This window comes from Colletes latitarsis, chromosome 6 (assembly GCF_051014445.1).
Source record: "Colletes latitarsis isolate SP2378_abdomen chromosome 6, iyColLati1, whole genome shotgun sequence".
Taxonomy (NCBI): Eukaryota; Metazoa; Arthropoda; class Insecta; order Hymenoptera; family Colletidae; genus Colletes; species Colletes latitarsis.
Window position 1 is genome coordinate 13,755,715 of NC_135139.1, and position 19,728 is coordinate 13,775,442.

At 37.3% G+C, this 19,728-nt stretch overlaps 1 protein-coding gene across 3 annotated transcripts in view; it reads left to right on the forward strand.

Annotated features, from left to right (window-relative positions):
• Cv-c (RhoGTPase activating protein) overlaps positions 1-19,728 on the forward strand; it is a 467,909-nt gene that overhangs the window by 363,051 nt on the left and 85,130 nt on the right. For all 3 annotated transcript variants that reach the window (XM_076767604.1, XM_076767606.1, XM_076767605.1), the window contains one exon: positions 5,926-5,997. In XM_076767604.1, the coding sequence (XP_076623719.1) occupies positions 5,926-5,997 (72 nt within the window). The remainder of the gene's footprint in view (positions 1-5,925; positions 5,998-19,728) is intronic.

The following is a 19,728-nucleotide window of genomic DNA, read 5'->3' on the forward strand; positions in this document are numbered from 1 at the left end:
GTAGGAAGTGGCGAGTCGTTCTTTGGAACGGGAAACAGGATGTTCCGTTGAATGGTAGACGTCGGTCGAAAGGAGAGCGATACTGGATCCCCTGAGAACGCTTTATTGCTCTCCAAGAGATAAGATAAAATGCTTGAAAGGAATTTTTTACTCCGTCGTTCTTTAATTAATTAAATTCAAGTACTTTCATCCGATCGATTAATCGGTCGTACGATATTTCCTAAATTCAACGAAGTGTATACAATTTCTAATTTATAAATCGTAATCGCGAATGTTATTGACGTGCAATCTCTGTGTACGTAATCACCGTGAACAGAAAGTTTACCCAGTGAAAGGAACAAATTCTTCGCCTTGCAAGAGTTAAATCCATAAAAGTAATTACTTTATTTAGTCAGTAAATCGACTCATTAACGTAATGAATTAATAGCACGGAGTGGAATCGATGGAAATAAATGTAAAGGATTTACGTGGAACGGCGCAACGAATATTTATATGATATTTACAATTACGTACGAATTGCTGTGATAATACAATGCGGTCCAAAAGTTCCGTTGGAAAAATATAGTCATATTACATAGCATTTTACTAAACTCAAAGCTATATACCAAAATCATTAACGATATTTTATATTCATATAGAAAGCGACTAAATTACAGTTTATTCTCAAATACCGATGGCAATACAGAAAAATTTTAATGAGAGATTCTAGAGGCCAAAATAAGATAAAAATCATGAATACCAATTTGTTGATTGAGGCTTCGTTAGAAAGTTATTAACACAATTATTGTTAAAAATTATTAATAAAATTTGTCCTCCTACACGAATTTTTTTCTCGAAAGTGCGTCGGATTTCGGGGGTACGTGTATTCATCAAAAATAATTGTAATTGACCCCTGCAACCAAAAATAATTTTTTTAGAACGATTTAAAATTTTTTAATTTCGCCGAAAAATTTAGGTATCTGCAGGAATTTTTTTCTCGAAAGTGCGTAGGATTTCGAGGGTATGTCTATTCACCAAAAATCATTATAACTGACCCTAGCAACCGAAAATAATTTTTTCCGAACGATTTGAAACTTTTCATTTTCGTCGAAAAATTTGCTGATCGATATGGAACTTTAAACGTTAATAACTTTTTAGCGAAGCCTCAATCAACAAATTGGCATTCTTGATTTTCGTCTTATTTTGGATAGAACACCCTGTATAATGGAAAAGCTAAACCTCTGACAAAGTATAGTGTATACTTATCTGAAAAACTTCCGCATGGAGAGATTTTTCGTTCATATTTCATGTATATTTAAGCAATAATTTTTTCGATACGATTAAAAATGTAACCCTCTATTAAATATTATGAATCGTGAATCTTCCTCGATGTTATAAGACAAAGGGTTAATCGAGCAGACGAACGTCCTTCTTCTCCCTCTCTAAGTAATTATACGTTTAAGAACAGCGTTCAGAAATGTTTTCAATTTTAGGGGCCTAAAAGATTTTTCGATCTCGATAGCCGATCCGGGTGCTCGCGTCGCGCTGTCAATTCCGTCGGTTTGTGCAGCCGCTTTGCCGGTTTCTGGATTGGCGCGTCTGGCCGCCGTCGCCTCAATTGCGTAAAAGCAAATCTCCTTACGAAAGGCCCGCGGTGTACACGGCTGCGGTGCCGTACTCCCGCAGCCTTTTATTCCGCACGAAGTGACACACCTACGTGCCGCTTTATTCAGAACATAGCTGGAAGTCTCGGCCGGCGACCTACCGCAAAGCCGTATTATTCCGACGTCGTGGATTTCCGTCCCATCCGTCTTTCGGCGCGGAGACACGAGACCGCGCGGCGTTAAACGATGAATCATTAAGGGGTCATTCCTCCGTGATACTTTAAAAAAAATTTAATTTTAGCGTAGAACTTTAAACGCGTTATTCTCGAAACGTAACTTGTTCATCTGGCGTAGATACACTCTCAAAAACTACATAGGGTGGGGTACGATTTTTCAGCCCCTTTCGATTGTCTAACAAAAAACTGTTTAAGTTTAGTATAGAACTTTAACACGTTATTCTCGAAACGTAACTTGTTCATCTGACGTAGATACACTCTCAAAAACTATATAGGCTGAGGTACGATTTTTCAGCCCCTTACACATTCAATACATTTAAAACGTCTGTCATTTACCTAGGAAGTGAATGACCGAAATAATAACAAAAGAAATACTTAAATAGCATTTCATCGTTCGTATCGTCGTTAAGTCGCCTAAAGCTGTTTACAAACACAACAGGTGTAATTAGTGGGTTACTCTTCCGCAATTGGACCGTCCAATCAGCCTAATGAATGCAGACGCGATTCGTTCCGTCGATTAATAAGCTTCCATCGACACCTTGAGGGTGAAAGGCTCGATCAGGCGACGTTGGAAGCAACTCCTTCTCGTACGTCTCCATTGAATTTCGCAGACGCGAGTTGAATTCACAGCATTCCGCGCGATCCTCGAAAACGCCGCCGCGTTCGGGGGCACGATAATTAATCTACGGGGAACCTTTAAAGGTTGCAATCGATGCGACTACCGAGCGCTGTCGCGCGCCACGGACGCGGACATCGACGACGTCTCTGGAAAATAAAGACGTTAACCTCTCTGTCTCTCTCTTCCACTATCCAGCAGGTCGTGTAAACCCGCGAGCAAAGGCTTCCCGCTGCTCGGGAAATCGATAAATTCACCGTCGCGATATCGATAGTGATAGCTACCAACGTTTTATCGCCCAAGATGCCCGATCGCGTCGATATCGCTGCTATGAATTCTCCTTTTCGTCGCGGCGGGTGGTCAACGCCGCGTCCCTGAAAGCGGAGATGGGCGAAATTTACAGATAAGATTAAAAAACATCGAAAAACGAGTAGAAGATAAGCAACTTATGATCGGTTGCACGGACTGTCTCGCCTTAAAGAAGCCATTTAAATATTTCTTTAAATTACGATGATGCAAAAAATATCTTGTATAAGGTTCAAATGATATCGGGGAACGAATACTCCTTCCCAAATTAGTTTTTTCTGGAGTTTTGAGAGTCGTTTTCTAATTATAAATCCATATTTGTTTCTCTTGCGTATTGTAACTTATAAAATGCATATCAGTTTCAATTGATTAGTTATATGCTAAACTAATAATAGTAATTGCATGGAGATGTGCAGAAAAGCCGGAAATTAGATTTCAATTAAATTTTTTTTTGTCAGCGGCAATAGAAAATTGTTTTCTGATGGAAACATTCTCCATAAAATAATGATTCTTAAAATGAACCCGTGAATGAGACAGTGAAGCGTGAAAGACGATATTTGAAAAACGATATGAACTGGTTCTTAGAATGAACTCCAATCGTAAATTGGACATTTCTATCTCTTACAACTAGAGGGAGTCTCCCTTGGAACCCATGAAGCGTGAAATACATTTAAAATATGATGTCGAATCTCACCATATCAACGAGCGATGCTCATCTTACGAATCATTACTGTATCCTTTTCTCACACTTTGTAAAAGATTTATTGTCGTCTTTGTCGTTGACTTTGAACCATTTCCATCGTAAAACATCTGAGTTGGTCTTGGATACATCTACGAAAAATGAACATGCTAATTCCAGAGCGATGCTCATCTTACGAATCATTACTGAATCCTTCTTTCACACTTTGTAAAAGATTTATTGCCGTGTTTGTCGTTGTCTTTGAACGATCCAGTTTTGATCACGGATATATCGTTTAACATAAAATGCAATTAAACAATTTATCTTATAAAGCGTATAAGTATCGGAAATATACCTTTGCAAAATAGCCAATTGGTCGTTTTGATCCGTTTAAAGTTTATAAATTTTGTAGATGTGGTACTTTAGAATGATTCTGATCGTTACAAAGCTTTTATACATCATCTATTATGCGAAGAAAATTGTGCTCCACGCTGAAAGGCTGAAACGCGCTCGTTTCTCGACGCCCGTCTCCTTTCCTCTTTTCGTCTTGTAACCCTCTGTTTTCTCTTTGTATTTCCTTCTCCAGCGACCGTGTTGCTGCAAATTCGCTTGCTTCGAGACCTGTTCTCTTTTCCGGACCCGCAAATCTCCCGTGGGAATTTTGTGCGCCAGCCAATTAACTGCGCCACAAGAACTTTTTACACGTTTGGTTTACGGATACTATGCGGAAGACGGTCCTTCCTGCTCGTTGCTGGTATGCAAATTTCGTCAAGCACGGAGTCAAGGGTCCAAAATACACCTTAACGTTCCGAAATTAAATTAATAAAAATAGTTTGCCCATATGGAACACCTGTATATGTATAGAAATCGAAGACAGATCGAGAACTTGTGAGAGAGTAAAGGTTGAGTGTGTTGTGTCTTTATCTTTATTTTTTTATTAATAATAGTATTTTCAAAGTTCCATTTTATGTAAAGGAATAGTAACTTTTTTTACTATGTTCCACCACTTCGAAATATTCGAAAAAATTACACATTAATAACCATAACAAGACTCAAAACCAGTCGAAATATAAACGTGGTTACTTGATAACTTCGATATAAAATCGACATTTTTAAATTTCCTTAATTGTTTAAAATTCTGTTTTGCAGTCAAAAATTCTGAAAAAATACAGGAACGTATACGACTTTAGGTAGAATATCCATGGGTTTTTTCACAACGTTTTATTCAATACAACAAGAAAAATATAAATTAATAATAGGGGTAGTAAATTAAAGTTGAATTTGATTTGAGGACACTATTACATTCCCTTATTATTCTATTTCTTAAGTTCTCAATATTTACTGACTTTGTTTTGAACACTACTGACTTTAAATACACCCATTAAGAAGATCTAATAACAATTTATTATCCTGGAAAAATATTATTAATGCGTAGTGTGGAGCAAAAATTGAGTAGCTCGTAAGAATCGAAATTAATATATTTTATATAATTACAAGCTGTTGATACAGTAAAATTTACTAAAAAAAATTGATGAATATTTTTTCGTATAATTTTTCCCCCAATATACGAGTATTGCTCGTCGTTTTTCGAAGAAAATTACGAATAATATAGATGAACTCGAGTTAAGTCACAACTATCTTCCAACCTCTAATCTTTAACGCTGGTGGTTCAGTCTTTCTTGCGTTAATAATTGAAAGTTTCGACACTTTCTGGAAAGCTCTGCTGGAAATTGCTTCCGACGCTGTCGCGAATATTTTCATAAAAGTTCCAGCGATCGATCGTGTCGCATTATGAATCCTCCGCGTCGCGAATAAATTTCTACCCTCTTTTAGCGACTTCCTGCGACGCTCAGTCTCCCTCTTGCATTCCTCGCCCGGTGCACTTGCAACTTTTTCGCGTCCTCTGTTGTCGCAGTCGAAGTATCTCGTTCGTATAATGATGGGCGATGTTTCGTCGCGGCAACCACTTTTTCCAACCTAGCTCAGACCTAACCCAGACCTTCATTCACCAAAGGAGTCGTCCTGCAGCGCTGCCAGACTCGTTGGCCACTAATGATCGGAATGTTTGTTCATGTAAATGTGGATCGTCTCTTTTTTTCGTCAGCCACGGCTGGAAACGAGTTTATCGCGAGCGCGAGACGAATACTGGATATCGTTATCGATATAGTTGGTCTGCAACTGACATTAAAGGGGCGAATCAGCGAGTAATATTGACTTTTTCCTTCGACGATCAGTTGTTTTTATTTTACAGGCGTTTGAGATTGGATGGAATTCGGAATTTAAAAGAGTATGACTTCGCTATTGGTCCCTCGCTAATGTTCGCCACTCTTTCCCTTGATATTGTTCGCGAGTCATCCTCACCGATTTCTAGAACAAGCCATGTTGTCTATAACTCCAATTTATAACTACGAAATTAGTTATATATGATACATCGCAGGATAGTGAATTGAAATAGCAATAAGACTGAAAATTATATATTTTGATTGGTTTCTCCTTTTGTTACAGAGATCGAAGCGCAAGAGGCTTGCAAATGGCTGAGGGCAGCTGGCTTTCCACAGTATGCACAGATGTACGAGGGTGAGTTAACTTTTATTTATAAAATATTACAGTTTATAACGTAGCATGTTTGTACGGTATCGCCTCAATTGCCAAAATTAATGATAAGGATTCTCTAATTCTCTCCATTAGCTATTAATTGTTTGTTCAAATTCGGAGTTCATGTTCAGATAAATAAATTCGATCATTAGAAACTTAGTAACATGTTCTACTGTATTATGCCAATGTCTCAAGGTAAACAAAATATGAGTCCTTGTTCTTTTCAACAATTTCAATTTTCAATAATATTCTTAAACATTTAAGGTTACAGTTAGAGCACAACGCATAATAAATTGTCAGGCGTCGTTCAGATCAGAGAAGAGAGATTGTCGTTGAAAGAACGTTTACGAAATTCGAGCGCGACCGTATTTCTCGCTTTTGGGGCCATGTGGTTCGTTTCACCGAATGAATCGGTCCACCATTTTTCCTTTCCGTATGGTCACGTAATATAATGATTGTTAAAACGCAAACAAAGAAGATATCATTGCTACGCAAATCAAGAGCTATTATGTATGATTTTTCTTGGCCAACAAACACTAATAGAAGAATAAATTAGATTATTGATCATACATCACCTTGTATTCGGAGGATATGACGAACAAAGTCTGTACGTAAATTAAACCTTCGAATAACGAATGAAATGTAAACATATCTTTATAACTGTTCAATCTAATAAGAAAATTCACAGAATAACAAGGTTCATTTTTTATCTCAAAATAATCTGAAATAATCTTGAATTACAAAAAGAATTAGGCCAGAAATTTTTCTTAACTACGAATATTGCTGATTAAGAAGTAAATTATTCTCGAACGATGTAGGCACGCAAGGTTCATATGGAATCGTTAAATCAGTATTATCGTGACTTGGTACAAGCAGACCGATTCGTTTTCACAGAAAAATCGCGTGTGGTGAAAGCACAGCCGTTAAGCAGATCTACGAGGAACGTGAGCGAGCTTCGAATGGAAGGGGGGGAAAAAAGGTTCGAGTGTAAGCTTACAATATCCTTTTAAACGAGAAGAATCGTCAGTTCGAAAGAGGGTAGGTGGTCCATGGACCACCAAAAGCGGACTATTGAGAATGTTTTCGACGGCTGTCTGGTGTACGTGAGATTTTTACTAATATGCTCGGCCTCGAAAACAAAGGTCTCCCTGTTTCGTTTCGTTTTTACCGACTACGTACCTCCATAATATTAGAGTATAATCTGAAGGTCTTATTGTTCGACAGCCTCGAGCGAACCGTTTCGTTCGCAATTCGTCGATCCGGGACAGATGAAGAAACACAATGACTTGGCTCGATGATTCTAATGGCGATTGCAAAAATTCTCGAGTGTTCTTCGTCGAGTACTATTATGTTTTAATCGTGGATTTGCATGGTCTCGGTACCTGCGATATTATAGCAAAATAAATAGAGTTACTGCTATTTATTTATTTATTATACGGGTAAACACCCATTAGTGTACGAGAAAAAATATACTGAGATTTTTCAGAACAAAACAGAATTAATATTGAGACTAATAATTTAATTATAAATTCTAAATCTAATTTTTGTGAAACTGAATATTTCCTCTGTAGGTTCATTGCTTGTTATTAGTTCGAGAATTAAATAATTGATGCAAGCGTAAATAATCAGAATTTCTTTTTTGGAAGATAAAATAAAATTCAAGTAAAGGTTAACGAAATCAACAGATTGCTTTCGTGGCATTCGCTGCAAAGAGTCCGAAAATACACTTGCAAAGCACAAGTGGCGAAATAGAGGGAGAGCAAATAAACAGCGGTATGAAACAATGGTTCGCTAATGGCATTGGTAAGAACCGTACGACCAGCTTCTAGCAGCGCAAACGCGTCTGCAAGAATGCGCGGCCGAGCGAGTGTGCAATAACGAACGCATTGTTGGTAGGCGCCGCGACAAAGGGCCCATTATGATAAGTATTAACATGTCCGGACGCATCAAGCTGCTCTCTAATAAGTCACTCTCGCCTCGCGTTACGATTCGATCCGCCCTGCCCACGTGTCACTCGTTAATAGCTCTTCTTTCACGGGGTTTTCATCTAGCTCCGGTTTCTAAACCGATCTCTTTCGGTAAAATATTATTCCTCAACTTCGGAAACAGGAGATGTTTCACCTTCCACGGCAACACGTTATTTGCTATTTACAAATAACATAACATTAATAATTCATTCTTATTCGTGGACTCGTAATATATTTGGTAAAATGAAGGACACACCCTTGAAATACTGAATTAATTTTTCAAATTAAATTTGTTTTTCACTGTGCAAATGTACTGGATACTTTTATGTACGATTTTGAATGTGACGATTTGACGTTCGATTATTTTGTTCGATTAATCCTTTGCACTCCACTGGCAGCAAACATAATAAGTATTTATGATAATTCAAATTGAATTTAGGAAATATACGAATAAAAAAGAATATTTTTTTATTTTTAGAAGTCACATCAAAAAATTGCATAGATATTGCTAGTGGTTCATATTAATAAAGACATTGATCTACGTTTTATTAAAAAATCGAGGAAGTTTTATAGCAACAATATAATAATGGCTTTGCCAAAGAAAGGGGAGGGAATTGTCAATCTATGAGTTTACTCTTTTTTATAAATTTCATAAAATTCAGTTGTAATACAAAACATGGCACGAACATATGGAACGATCTAATATTAGTCTGTAGAATAATAATTGTCTTTCAACCAAAGACTATCTCGGTTAGAGTTGCTATTTAGATTCTCGAAAAGGATTTATAGCGGAATTTCCGAGTTCACGATCTTGATTACTAATTTTACGCTCGAGGGGCGTCCACGGGCAGATTTCCCTGCCAAAAAACTTTCACCCTTGGAAGACACGCGAACTTTCAGCGGTCCTCTCCGAGAGATTCGGCGCTCTTTCGTGCGTGTACTTTCATATCCTCCGGATGCGTATCACGGATACCGGAGATGGTATCATGTTCGAGGTAAACGAAGTTGCTCGCAACCTGACAAGAGAGCGTGTCGCGTGGCAGCGTCGAGCCAGGTGTACAACGGGAAAAGGACTAATAACTTGTGTCCCGCGGTCATTAACGTCCTTGGTACCAACACGAGTAATTCCAGGTCTTTCTTCAATTTCGAGAGCTAATGCGGGAATAATAATCAGCCGGACGTCGCGGCGCAATGATTAACGACGCTGACGATTTTTCACGCGCGGCACCGGCGCTGCCAATTTACGTCCAGATAGACTCTCTCGAACCTGCTGCCGGCTAAATAATACAATGTTGAGCGAGATTTATGCGGAAGCGAGCCGAGATTTTCGCCGACGAATTATACAGCCGCGGTCTGCTTGTCGGCATAAATTTTCCACTGTCTCGTTAACGCGTTTGTTTAAATCAATTTCAGTCGATTCGAAAGATCGGATCTAGCGGCGGCCTCGAACGACCGAGGCTACCATTTAGTCGCGTAAATGGAACGAATTGCGACTTTCGTTAGGAACACGTTGCCCGTAGAAGTTCCATTAAAAGCATTAATTGGGAAACAAATCTGTTCGAAATAATTTTTGTGGAAGGATTTTTGCCATTTTCATTATCATTTGCTATACGTTTATACTTCGATATTTTTCGCCAATGTGTTGTTACAAAAGAAGTAACATTCTCATATTTTCTAATCATCATGTCATTAGACAGAGGCTTAGGTATTCGTACTTTACAAAAAGAAAATTTTATTCGATTGAAAAACTGGGAAAAATAGTAACACGAAAAATAGAAAATACTAACAGACAATGAACTGATTAGAAATATAGTGAATAGAAATTCATAAAAGAAAGTCTATGTTTAAAACTGCAATGGAACTTGGAGAGGAACTTCCATTATTTATTACTTCAAGACGACTGAGAAAGGGAAAGCATAAAGATTTAGTGGATTTATTCGCTTGTATTCTACTAACAGGAAATGAATAAAAATTCAATGAAAAAGTAGAATAAATTTGCAATTATAAAATAATGTAATTCTAAAAAGTAAATTTTCTTTTAAATCATTTACTAATGAAATTCATTACGTTTGTTGTCGTAAGGAACTAGGATGATTACAAATATCAATTTTGAAAATGGCATAAGTCATTCAGTTATTCAAAACACACTTTCGTGCAAATTATTCATAAAATTTAATGATAGATAAATTCCACATTAGGATTTAGTATTTAATTGCATCAAATATTCAGGATTACTAGTGACAATAAAAAATGTTATTAAATAAGGTTGAAACGTTCTAGGGTTTCCGCTTACTTTTTTTCAAACTATTTATTTTTCAATATGCAAAAATATTGCTCACATTTGACATAATGTAACGACCGTAGTCACTCAAGGTTGCAGATAAAGAAAAATTGCATTTTCATGTTTCTAACATTTAATCTTTGAATAATTTCAGAAATGTGATAGTACTTAGATTGCAGTATTATCTATAATTATAGTTCTCCTTCGATTTTGTTGCGCGATGCCCCCACTTGAAAAAATTTATTATTATCTATAACCTTGAGTGGCTTTGAATTATTATGGCCATTAAAATTATCCCAATCTGATCTACGCTTGTGCAAATTAAAAACTGTATAATTATGTTCGATAAAATGGTGACATTGAAATTTCTTTGATACCTATATCTATAGAAAGCAAATTATTTAGTCAACTTTGTCTGATAAAATTTGTTATATTACCAGTATTATATAGTACCTGTTGACGATAATAGCAATTTTGTCGAATAATATAAACGTAACACATTCATACTAATATAGGTGTGGTATGTTACTTTTGCATTCGACAAATATAGCGTTAGAATGTTAGTTGAGCTTTCAAATCGAAGTAAATTATTGTTCGAGAAAGCAGTTTCTAAGAAGAGGAAGTAATTTTAATTTAGAGAGGGCGGCGAGCAACTATTCAGTTACAGCAAAAATATGGCCGGCGACTTGATCAGCTAAACGGCTATTTAGTTGCAAGTTGCGCGCCGGTCATTAAACGCGTTTCCGAATGTCCATAAATTCGTTCGGTTTTATTTAGATTCTCTCGCGGCGACGCAACGAAGCTGAAACTCAAAGGAATGTCCGATGAGGTATGCATAGCATCGCTCAATAATTTTCTTCCGATAATAATTCGCTCGAACTTCGAAATGGTAGACGGGGGGACGCGTATTCGCAAACGAGAAATGTTTATCGATGAACTTAGCGGGCCTGGGAAAGGTTCAAGCATCTTCCTGTGGTCCCGTTCAATGTTTTAGCGTGTAATTTCCCTATGACAAATACGCGCGTGACTCATAGAGCAAAAGTTCGGGAACGAGAGAAGAAAGATTTGTTTGAAAATATTAGAGGATCGCAGTAAATATTATTGGTCTCTCGTTGCCAGATTGTTCGCAAGTTATTGGATTTCTGTGTCAGGATATCCAATATCGATATCAAATTTTAGAGTTTAAATTTTTTACGTTGCTTTTTAAATTCCTCGAACACGCGATAAATATGTTTTACGTAAAAATTCGAACTTCGCGTCAGTTATTTTACACACTATTATAGTTAATCTTATTACGTAAAGTTTATGATGTCACTCTGTAGAAACTCTCAAGAGGTAACATCGAAATACACTTTGCATAGAACCAAAGTTACATAGTGCAACGAAAACGTGGATATTAGATTGTTCTAGGAATTATCAGTTTTTTTAAATAGAATAACTAGGCACAAATAGACCGTGAAATTAATCGATAAAATTAAAGTAAACATTATAGAAGGGACACAAATAAGTCAGAATCAAACTGGACAAATACTACGATCTTAAATTAATGTTTGAAGACTCAAAATTGCTACAGATTGGTACTTTATTTATCATTACCATTTTCCAAGCTTTTAATAGAGACTACAATTTTTTTTAGGTCCTTTCTCTTCAGTATTAATTATTCAATTTGTATCCAGTATGGTTTTATACTATGAATTATAGTACAAAATCTATATACGATTTTTCATAAAATACATGGAATCATTTTCTGAGATTCCAAGAAACTTTCGACTGCCCTTCTTTTGGCTTCCAGGCCCAGATAAATTGTCATAAATATTGGTAAATACTTGTTGATATTTCTTATGGTAATGATGCAATTCAAACACCAAGTATCATTGACGTCTCCACGATCAGCAAAACAAAGATTTAGCTAATCTACTTCATCGCTTAAGAAATTTCAAATCAATCTTTATGTAGACAGTCTTTCGAAGCACTTTTCAATTTTAAAGAATTTTAGAAGGCGTTTCTCATAAGACACTTATCGTCAATCTATTCTTTTCAGCAAATTTAACATCTGGTTATCAGGTATACAGGGTGCTCGGCCACACCTAGGAAAAATTTTAATATCAATACCAATTTGTTGATGGGGGCTTCGTTAAAAAGTTGTTAACGTTTAAAGTTCCGCTCGTACTGAATTTTTTTCTCGAAAATGCTCAAGATTTCGGGGGTATGTCTATTCACCAAAAATGATTGTAATTAACTCCCGCAACCGAAAATAATTTTTTTTAAACGATTTGAAATTTTTGAATTTAATTGTTAATAACTTTCTAACGAAGCCTCCATCAACAAATTGGTATTCTTGATTTCCGTCTTAGTTTGGCCTCTAGAATCCCCCATTAAAATTTTTCCCAGGAGTGGCCGAACACCTTGTATCCAAAGAAGCATGATTAGTTTTACGTATGAACGTTTAACTGTCAAGCTTGCAGCGTTCGCGAACAATATCGAGAGAGAAAGTAGCGCACATTAACGAGGGAGTACTGCAGTTGCAATAATGTTTTATGCTCGTGGCTGGTCGCGAAATTTTCTGGAAAGAATGATGCGCGTTACAAAGCTGGCGAACGACCGACGACACTGTTCCTTTCCCTCGAAATAACGTTCGCGCGAGACGCGGTCGAGCGTTCAGCCGTGCGATGAAAAACGGTCTGTTGGACGGTATCCGTCCGACGCTAATTAGTACACACGTGGATTAATCGCAGATCGCGTGTAACTGCAGCCGTGACTACGGAAAGTATCGAGTCACGCCTCTCCTGTTTCCATTATATTAATCAAACGCGCCGAAAGGGGAGGAAAGGGACGGTGGCCCCGGTTTGTTGTTTAACAACGCTGACTAAACGCGAGCGGACGTGTTTCGTCGCGGCGCTAAACCGTGGTAACACGGCGTGTCCGGCGTCCTGTGAAATCCAGCTGGAAAATTTTACGGATACTCGCCTAGATTTTTCGTATTCGTGACTGCCGGCGTCGTGTCGCGTCGAGTCGCGCGTGAACGAGGCGCCCGCCGATTTCACGACGAAGAATTGGGCTAATGACTCCGATCGGTGATTGGATTCGGTGGCGGAGCCTCGATTCCCTGCGTATCGGGTTTTTCTAGACGAGCGGAATGTATGTCGATCCACTTCGACGCTTGAAGATTGTTTAATTGGACGAATTTCGGGCGGAGGGGCTAATTATTTTCGCTACGTTTAATTATTGCGCGGAAGTTACCTACGGAGCCTCTTATTTTAATCTGATGGTGGGATCATGTGAGTGCTTTGGTATTGAAACTGGTTGTGTTTAAAGATTATTAAAAAAAACAAATATGTATAGCAATTATGGAAATAATTTTATATTATTATTAGTATCGCTTTTTGCTAAAAATATGTCTGAATTATCATCTTGAATGTTGGTAAAGTAAAATCATACATAACTTTATTGTTGCTATCTTGTTACTAAGGATTCTAAGTGACTCTATCATCGAAATATAAATTTTTCGAAGGAGTTGACGAATGATACGTAGTTTTTTAAATATATAATATAAATTATATAAAAAAATTAATCAATACGATCGGGGTGTGCGAGGAAAAAGTTTTTCCGAGAAATCAGCTCAGAGTTTTCATAATATACGATTGTGTTTCGTAGCATTGCTTTAATGTTCGAAGCCAAACGTTTCGACCTAAATTAATGAGTAACCCAATAATGTTGTCCTCGTTGGCATAGACCCAAACGAGTCATTTTACTTTGAATCGATGTTATCAGTAGGCATCGCTGTTACGAATATAAAAATAGGAAACAATTTTTCCTTGAACCCGGTCTCATTTACAAAAATATGAAATTTATTTGCGTATAATCACGTGGCAACTTAACGTTCCTCGAATGTTGACCCAAAACCTAACGATTCTCGGGAAATTAACCGTAGGAGAATAGATATACCATCTATATTGTAGACTTTCTTAAAAATAGATTATAAGAGGTTATAAGATCTACTCGTGAAATGAGATACAATAAATTTAATGATTTTGCTTCTCTGAAAATTCAAGTGAAGCACGTAGTGATTTTCCATACTTTCGTACGTTTACGTATTTTCTTGGAACAAGGAACGCTTCTAAGAATACTATTCTCTTACTGAATTTGTTGGGACATCCGAACTGCTTGCTGAAGAGATGCAAACGATAAAGTCAGGGGAAGTATATCTGTTTACGTTCCATGAGGAAAAGTGCATGAAATTGAATATAAGACACGACATAACTAACTCATTTAACATCGAAACTTCGACACTTCGAGCAAGCGGATAAAATTATATTCTTCCCTCGCTCGCTTTCTGAGTCTGAAACCATTCAACTTTTGCCTCAAATATTTTCTAGAATTTTCAACCATTAATATAAGTTGATTTTATGTTCATTTGAACGTCGTGATTTGTAATATTTATTATTACAAGCGTCAAGCACTTTACATTAGTATTCTTGACGTATCTAATAAATTTCTATAATATTTATATTAATTTGCATAAACATCCGCAATCTTTTCATACCATAGAAAAACGTAAGTAATAAACATATTGAGGCTACTAAAACACTCATAAAATTACATTAGTCAGAAAAGATAATTATTCACATTATTATTCGAATAAAATTTGCAACGTTATTTGATTAAATAACTAACTTCGGGGATCGATTTAATCCCCAAATACGAATTTCCAACGGCAACAGTAATACTCGTGAAGTGCCTAATGAAAAACACCGAACCACCAACCTGTAACCTATGCAACAAAATCATAACGACCAACCATCTACTATACAGGGCAAAAATTCGAGTAAGTGTTGAAAGTTTTGGGTGAAAAAAAAGACTTTCGAATCGTCTTGGAAAAATTATTTTTAGTTGCAAGGGTCAATTGCAAGCATTTTTGGTCAACAGACATACCCCCGAAATTCTACTCAGTTTCGAGAAAAAAATTCCTTACCGAAAATATAATTTCTGGCCAGAAATGTTTGCCCGAATTTTCATGCGAATTTTTAAAACGTCATAACTTCTGAACGGATTGGACGATTTTTATGTTTAAAAAAGCAAACTACGCGTATTTTGATGGAGAATATGTACAAATCGCAAAAATATTCGAAAAGTTGGTCCCTGACCTCGCAAAATGAGAAAAACCCCATTAAAATGGTCCAATTTTCAAACAGCCATAACTCCTACAATTGTGAATATATTTCAATGAAACTTTTTTCTGAAGTAGAGCTCATGGGTACCTACAAAAAAGTATTAGACAACTTTTCTGTAGGGCGACAAACAAAATTACTAAAAATGAAAAAGGAATTTTTAAGAAAAATCGACAGGGGGTAGGGTGTCGAAATTTTTCGACGGAAAAAAAAAATTTCAAATCGTTTTGGAAAAATTATTTTCGATTGCGGGGGTCAATTACAATCATTTTTGGTGAATAGACATACCCCCGAAATCTTGAGCATTTTGGAGAAAAAAAATTCAGTACGGTCGGAACTTTAAACGTTAATAACTGTTTAACGAAGCCTTCATCAACAAATTGGTATTCTTGATTTTCGTCTTATTTTGGTCTCTAGAATCCTCCATTAAAATTTTTCCTAGGGATGGTTGAACACCCTGTATGAATGTAAAAGATACAATGTCCAAAGTAAAAACTACAAGATAATATCACCTACAGCCTTGATGTCACAGAAACATATAGAAAATACCCTGAAATATCTGAAAGAAACCAACATCTACCATAAAATATAACGACACCAAAAAAAGAAAACCCAGCACCAAGTCGTCACTAATATTTTTTTATAAAAAATAAAAAAAAATATAATCCTCGAGCAATATTTAAGTGCTCTATCCATCTAGAGAGACGTACCATTGACACGTGACGCCTCCGTCGTTTCACGTAAGCTGCTTATCGTTCTCCCGGAGACTACGCTTTAACTAAACGGCGAAAGATGTCCCAATTTTTCGCGGTCGCCGGCACGTCGCGTGGTCCCGGTCTTTTCGAGATCGTCGCATCGACGTACGAGGTGGCGTCAGGTGGTCGTCGTTTCATTTTCCACGCGAAATTTACGAGCGTTGCACGGACCGTGCCGCGCGAAAATAATTTCAATCGGCCGGGACTAAAATTACACAGTCACGATTCACGAAATGCCTGGGTGTCGGAAGCACGTGCTGCTCTTTCTGCTCTTTCAGCGGCTTGGAACGTCGCCAGTATCCACGGGGCTCTTTATTTTCTTCTGTTTTCGTTTTCCTTTCCATTTGCCCCGTCCTGTCTCGCTCCCTCCAGGCTTCGTCCTCCTCGTTGTCCGACGTTTCGCTCGCGATCGCGAGCATAATCGTCCTGTTTCTGGCGGCCAGACAGTCCGTCTCTTACGCGGAATCACCTCGAGCGTGTTTCGCCGATTTCCGTGGACGAAACTTGCTTAATTAGTTGCTCGAACAACGCGAATAGAACGGTTCACGGAACCAAATGTTCTTCCGTCGTTCTTCGCGCGAGGGAACTCACTCTCCCGGAGGGAGTTCATTAGGTTTCTGGAGTACTTGCGCGACGTGAATATTTGGCGATGATTAAGAACCGGGCCGACGCTTGTTATTCCAGGACGAGTCGTTACGCGTGGATCAGCGTGCTCGAAACGACTCGGGTGACCATTAACAGGGTCGTGCACGATCATTTTATTCGGGTCGAAACCGCGTTAATCGGAGCAACTCGAACGAACCTCGTTTTCCCGCGACTAAGAATCGATCAACGATTCGACGTACAAGATCGTTCTACTGTCTCTATTCTCGTGATCAAACTAGCACCAGTTTTTATTTTAAGAAGTCTGAACGAGACTTTGTTCTCGAAACTGGTTTATTGTTTATATAAATAACTGGTAATTACGCAGCTGTTGGTCATTCGAGTCGACGATCGCATGGAATGAATTGTAAATAGCGGTGGAGGTGAATCTGTCACACGTATCTCTAACGTGGATTGCGTCAATAAGCGAGACACTACTGTGCTTATATCGGCGTTGAACAAATTGTTCTTGTTTCTATTTGTAGTACTTTATTTTATTGATTGAAAAGGTTCTTTCTTTTTCTTTATTAAGTATTTAAAAAATAAGGAATGCATAAGATTATTTTTGGATTTTATTGGCAATTATTTTGAATTCCATTATTATTGGAATGCTACAATTAAATTCTAATTTAACATAACATTATTTAAAATGTATACTTCTATTAGTTGCATGTTTTCCAAGGTATCTTGAATAGAGACAGAACGAACAAGTAGCATAAATTATTTTGCCAGTAATAATGAACGCTCGCGTAGAAAATAGAAATAGGTTACTGTTCCAGTACTTACGTTCTGTGATTCGTATGTTTCGACTGTCTAAACAGTTTATAGCACTTTAAACTTGTCAAGTTACCGAACGAAGATTCCTCGACGATTTTCCATCAAAGACGTACGGAGAAAAAGTGGGTGAAGGTTTCTACGGTGACTTCCCCGGAACGTCGAATTCTTTTTTCATGCACGTTTCCGACCGTACGTACGCGCGAGATTATTATCGTAGCTAGGGATGTTTACCTCAGTTTTATTTCCGGCAAAAGTTCGGGTGTCCTTCTGTTCCTTTGGCGGGATTGTAATCTAAGCAACCTTCGGCCCACTTTTGGACACCATCGACGATTCCCGATAAACAGCCGTTCGTTTCACGAGCCACTATTTTCAGTGACGATGTCAAGCAGCTACCCGAGGCCTCGCGTAAAAATTCTTTTTAGAATTGTCGAATTCTGGCCCGCTTGCCGCCCAGCCTTTGGTTAGCGGGGCGACCAATATTGACACTGATTAACGACGCTGAACTTGATGACTCTTTTCGTTACGTGCTACGATACAGGGACCCAGGGACTCTCTGTTCCGTTCGTTTTACAAATAGCCGACCCTGTAAAGAGGACGTCATTAAATTTAGATTTCGAAGACCCGATTGGAAACTCGCACGGGGCATTCGAGTACGCGCATCCGATATCGTATCGTTGATGTAACGTTATAGGAGAGTATCGATCAATCGGCTTAATCGGTGGACTGATAATCCAGATAAATCGAGACCGGAAATTGTGCCCCTTATCGGAGTAATAAACTCGTGAATGAAAATATTGAAAAGTGTAGAGTTATTTTACTGAGACATATTTTATCGATAAAAAAGAGAACAAAATATATATTAATGATTATTATATAACACGTTTATCTTCATTCTGTAACCTTTGGAAAATGATAGGGAACATATTAAACATATATTCATAAATATGTAACAGATGATTAAATGCTATTTGTTTATTTTCATATATTTTATCGATAAAAAAAGAAGGAAACAAGATATATTAATAATTATTATGTAACGCATTTATCTCCATTTTGTGACTTTTGGAAAATGATAGGGAATATGTACGTAAAATAAATGTAAATTATTCCGCGATAAATCTACTTTCATAAAACTCTAAACATGTATAATAAAATTGCATCGTTACGTTTTTATGGGCAACATAATTGTGATACGAAATTACATGAATGATATTTGATAAATAAATTGTCGCCCGTTAATTTTGTTTGTCATAAACATTTTGGGCTTCAAATACATACGTTTAATCATCCACTTTACAAGAATATTATTTTACACACTCAGATGGTCAATATATTTTTTATGCCGGAGGACTGGAAACCGTAAAACATGTTCCAATCAGCATGTCGAAACTACACTTTCTATTAAACAATTATGACGCATGATCTTTGCCATAAAGATCTCGAGTCCACAGGTGTATGATAGGGACTTCAAAACGTAGTTATTTGACGCTGAAACTGAAACGGTGGATAACATCAGAGACCGAAATAAACGTCTATATTCAGTTGCGTTGAATATTTTGTAAGCCACGTTTCCAGTTACAAAACAATAGTAATGAAACTTTACTGGCTAATGTTGCGTATTTCACTCCATTTTATACGTTATTTTACGAGGAGGAGATAGCCATACTGTGAGAAAATGTTACGGTGTGCCTACGTGACTGGGCCTTTAAGCATGGATAATCGCTTTTCGTTTGATCTCCGATTAGAGACGTCTCGACGCTATTTTTAAGCCATCAGCCTTTTGTCATCCTCCAACGTCGATGATAATACAAGATAGACTCGATGCTAGACCTAACCTAACGCTACTGGCACGTACGACCCGATGTGTGCGCAATTAGTCAGTTCGAAATTCATTTCGTTCGTGACATATCCCAAACGATACTTTCTTATACGTTCCTTGTATCGTGATTAATTATTCTTGACAGTCGAGGGATCCGACAAAATAAAAATAAAGGCAAATATCGAATGACAAGTTGGATAATAAATTTTTATGGGACACCACAAGATATCAGATCGAACGAAATTGCAAATTACTTTTTATTTATTGTCGTGGCAATAGAAATGATGAAATTTAATTTAGAATA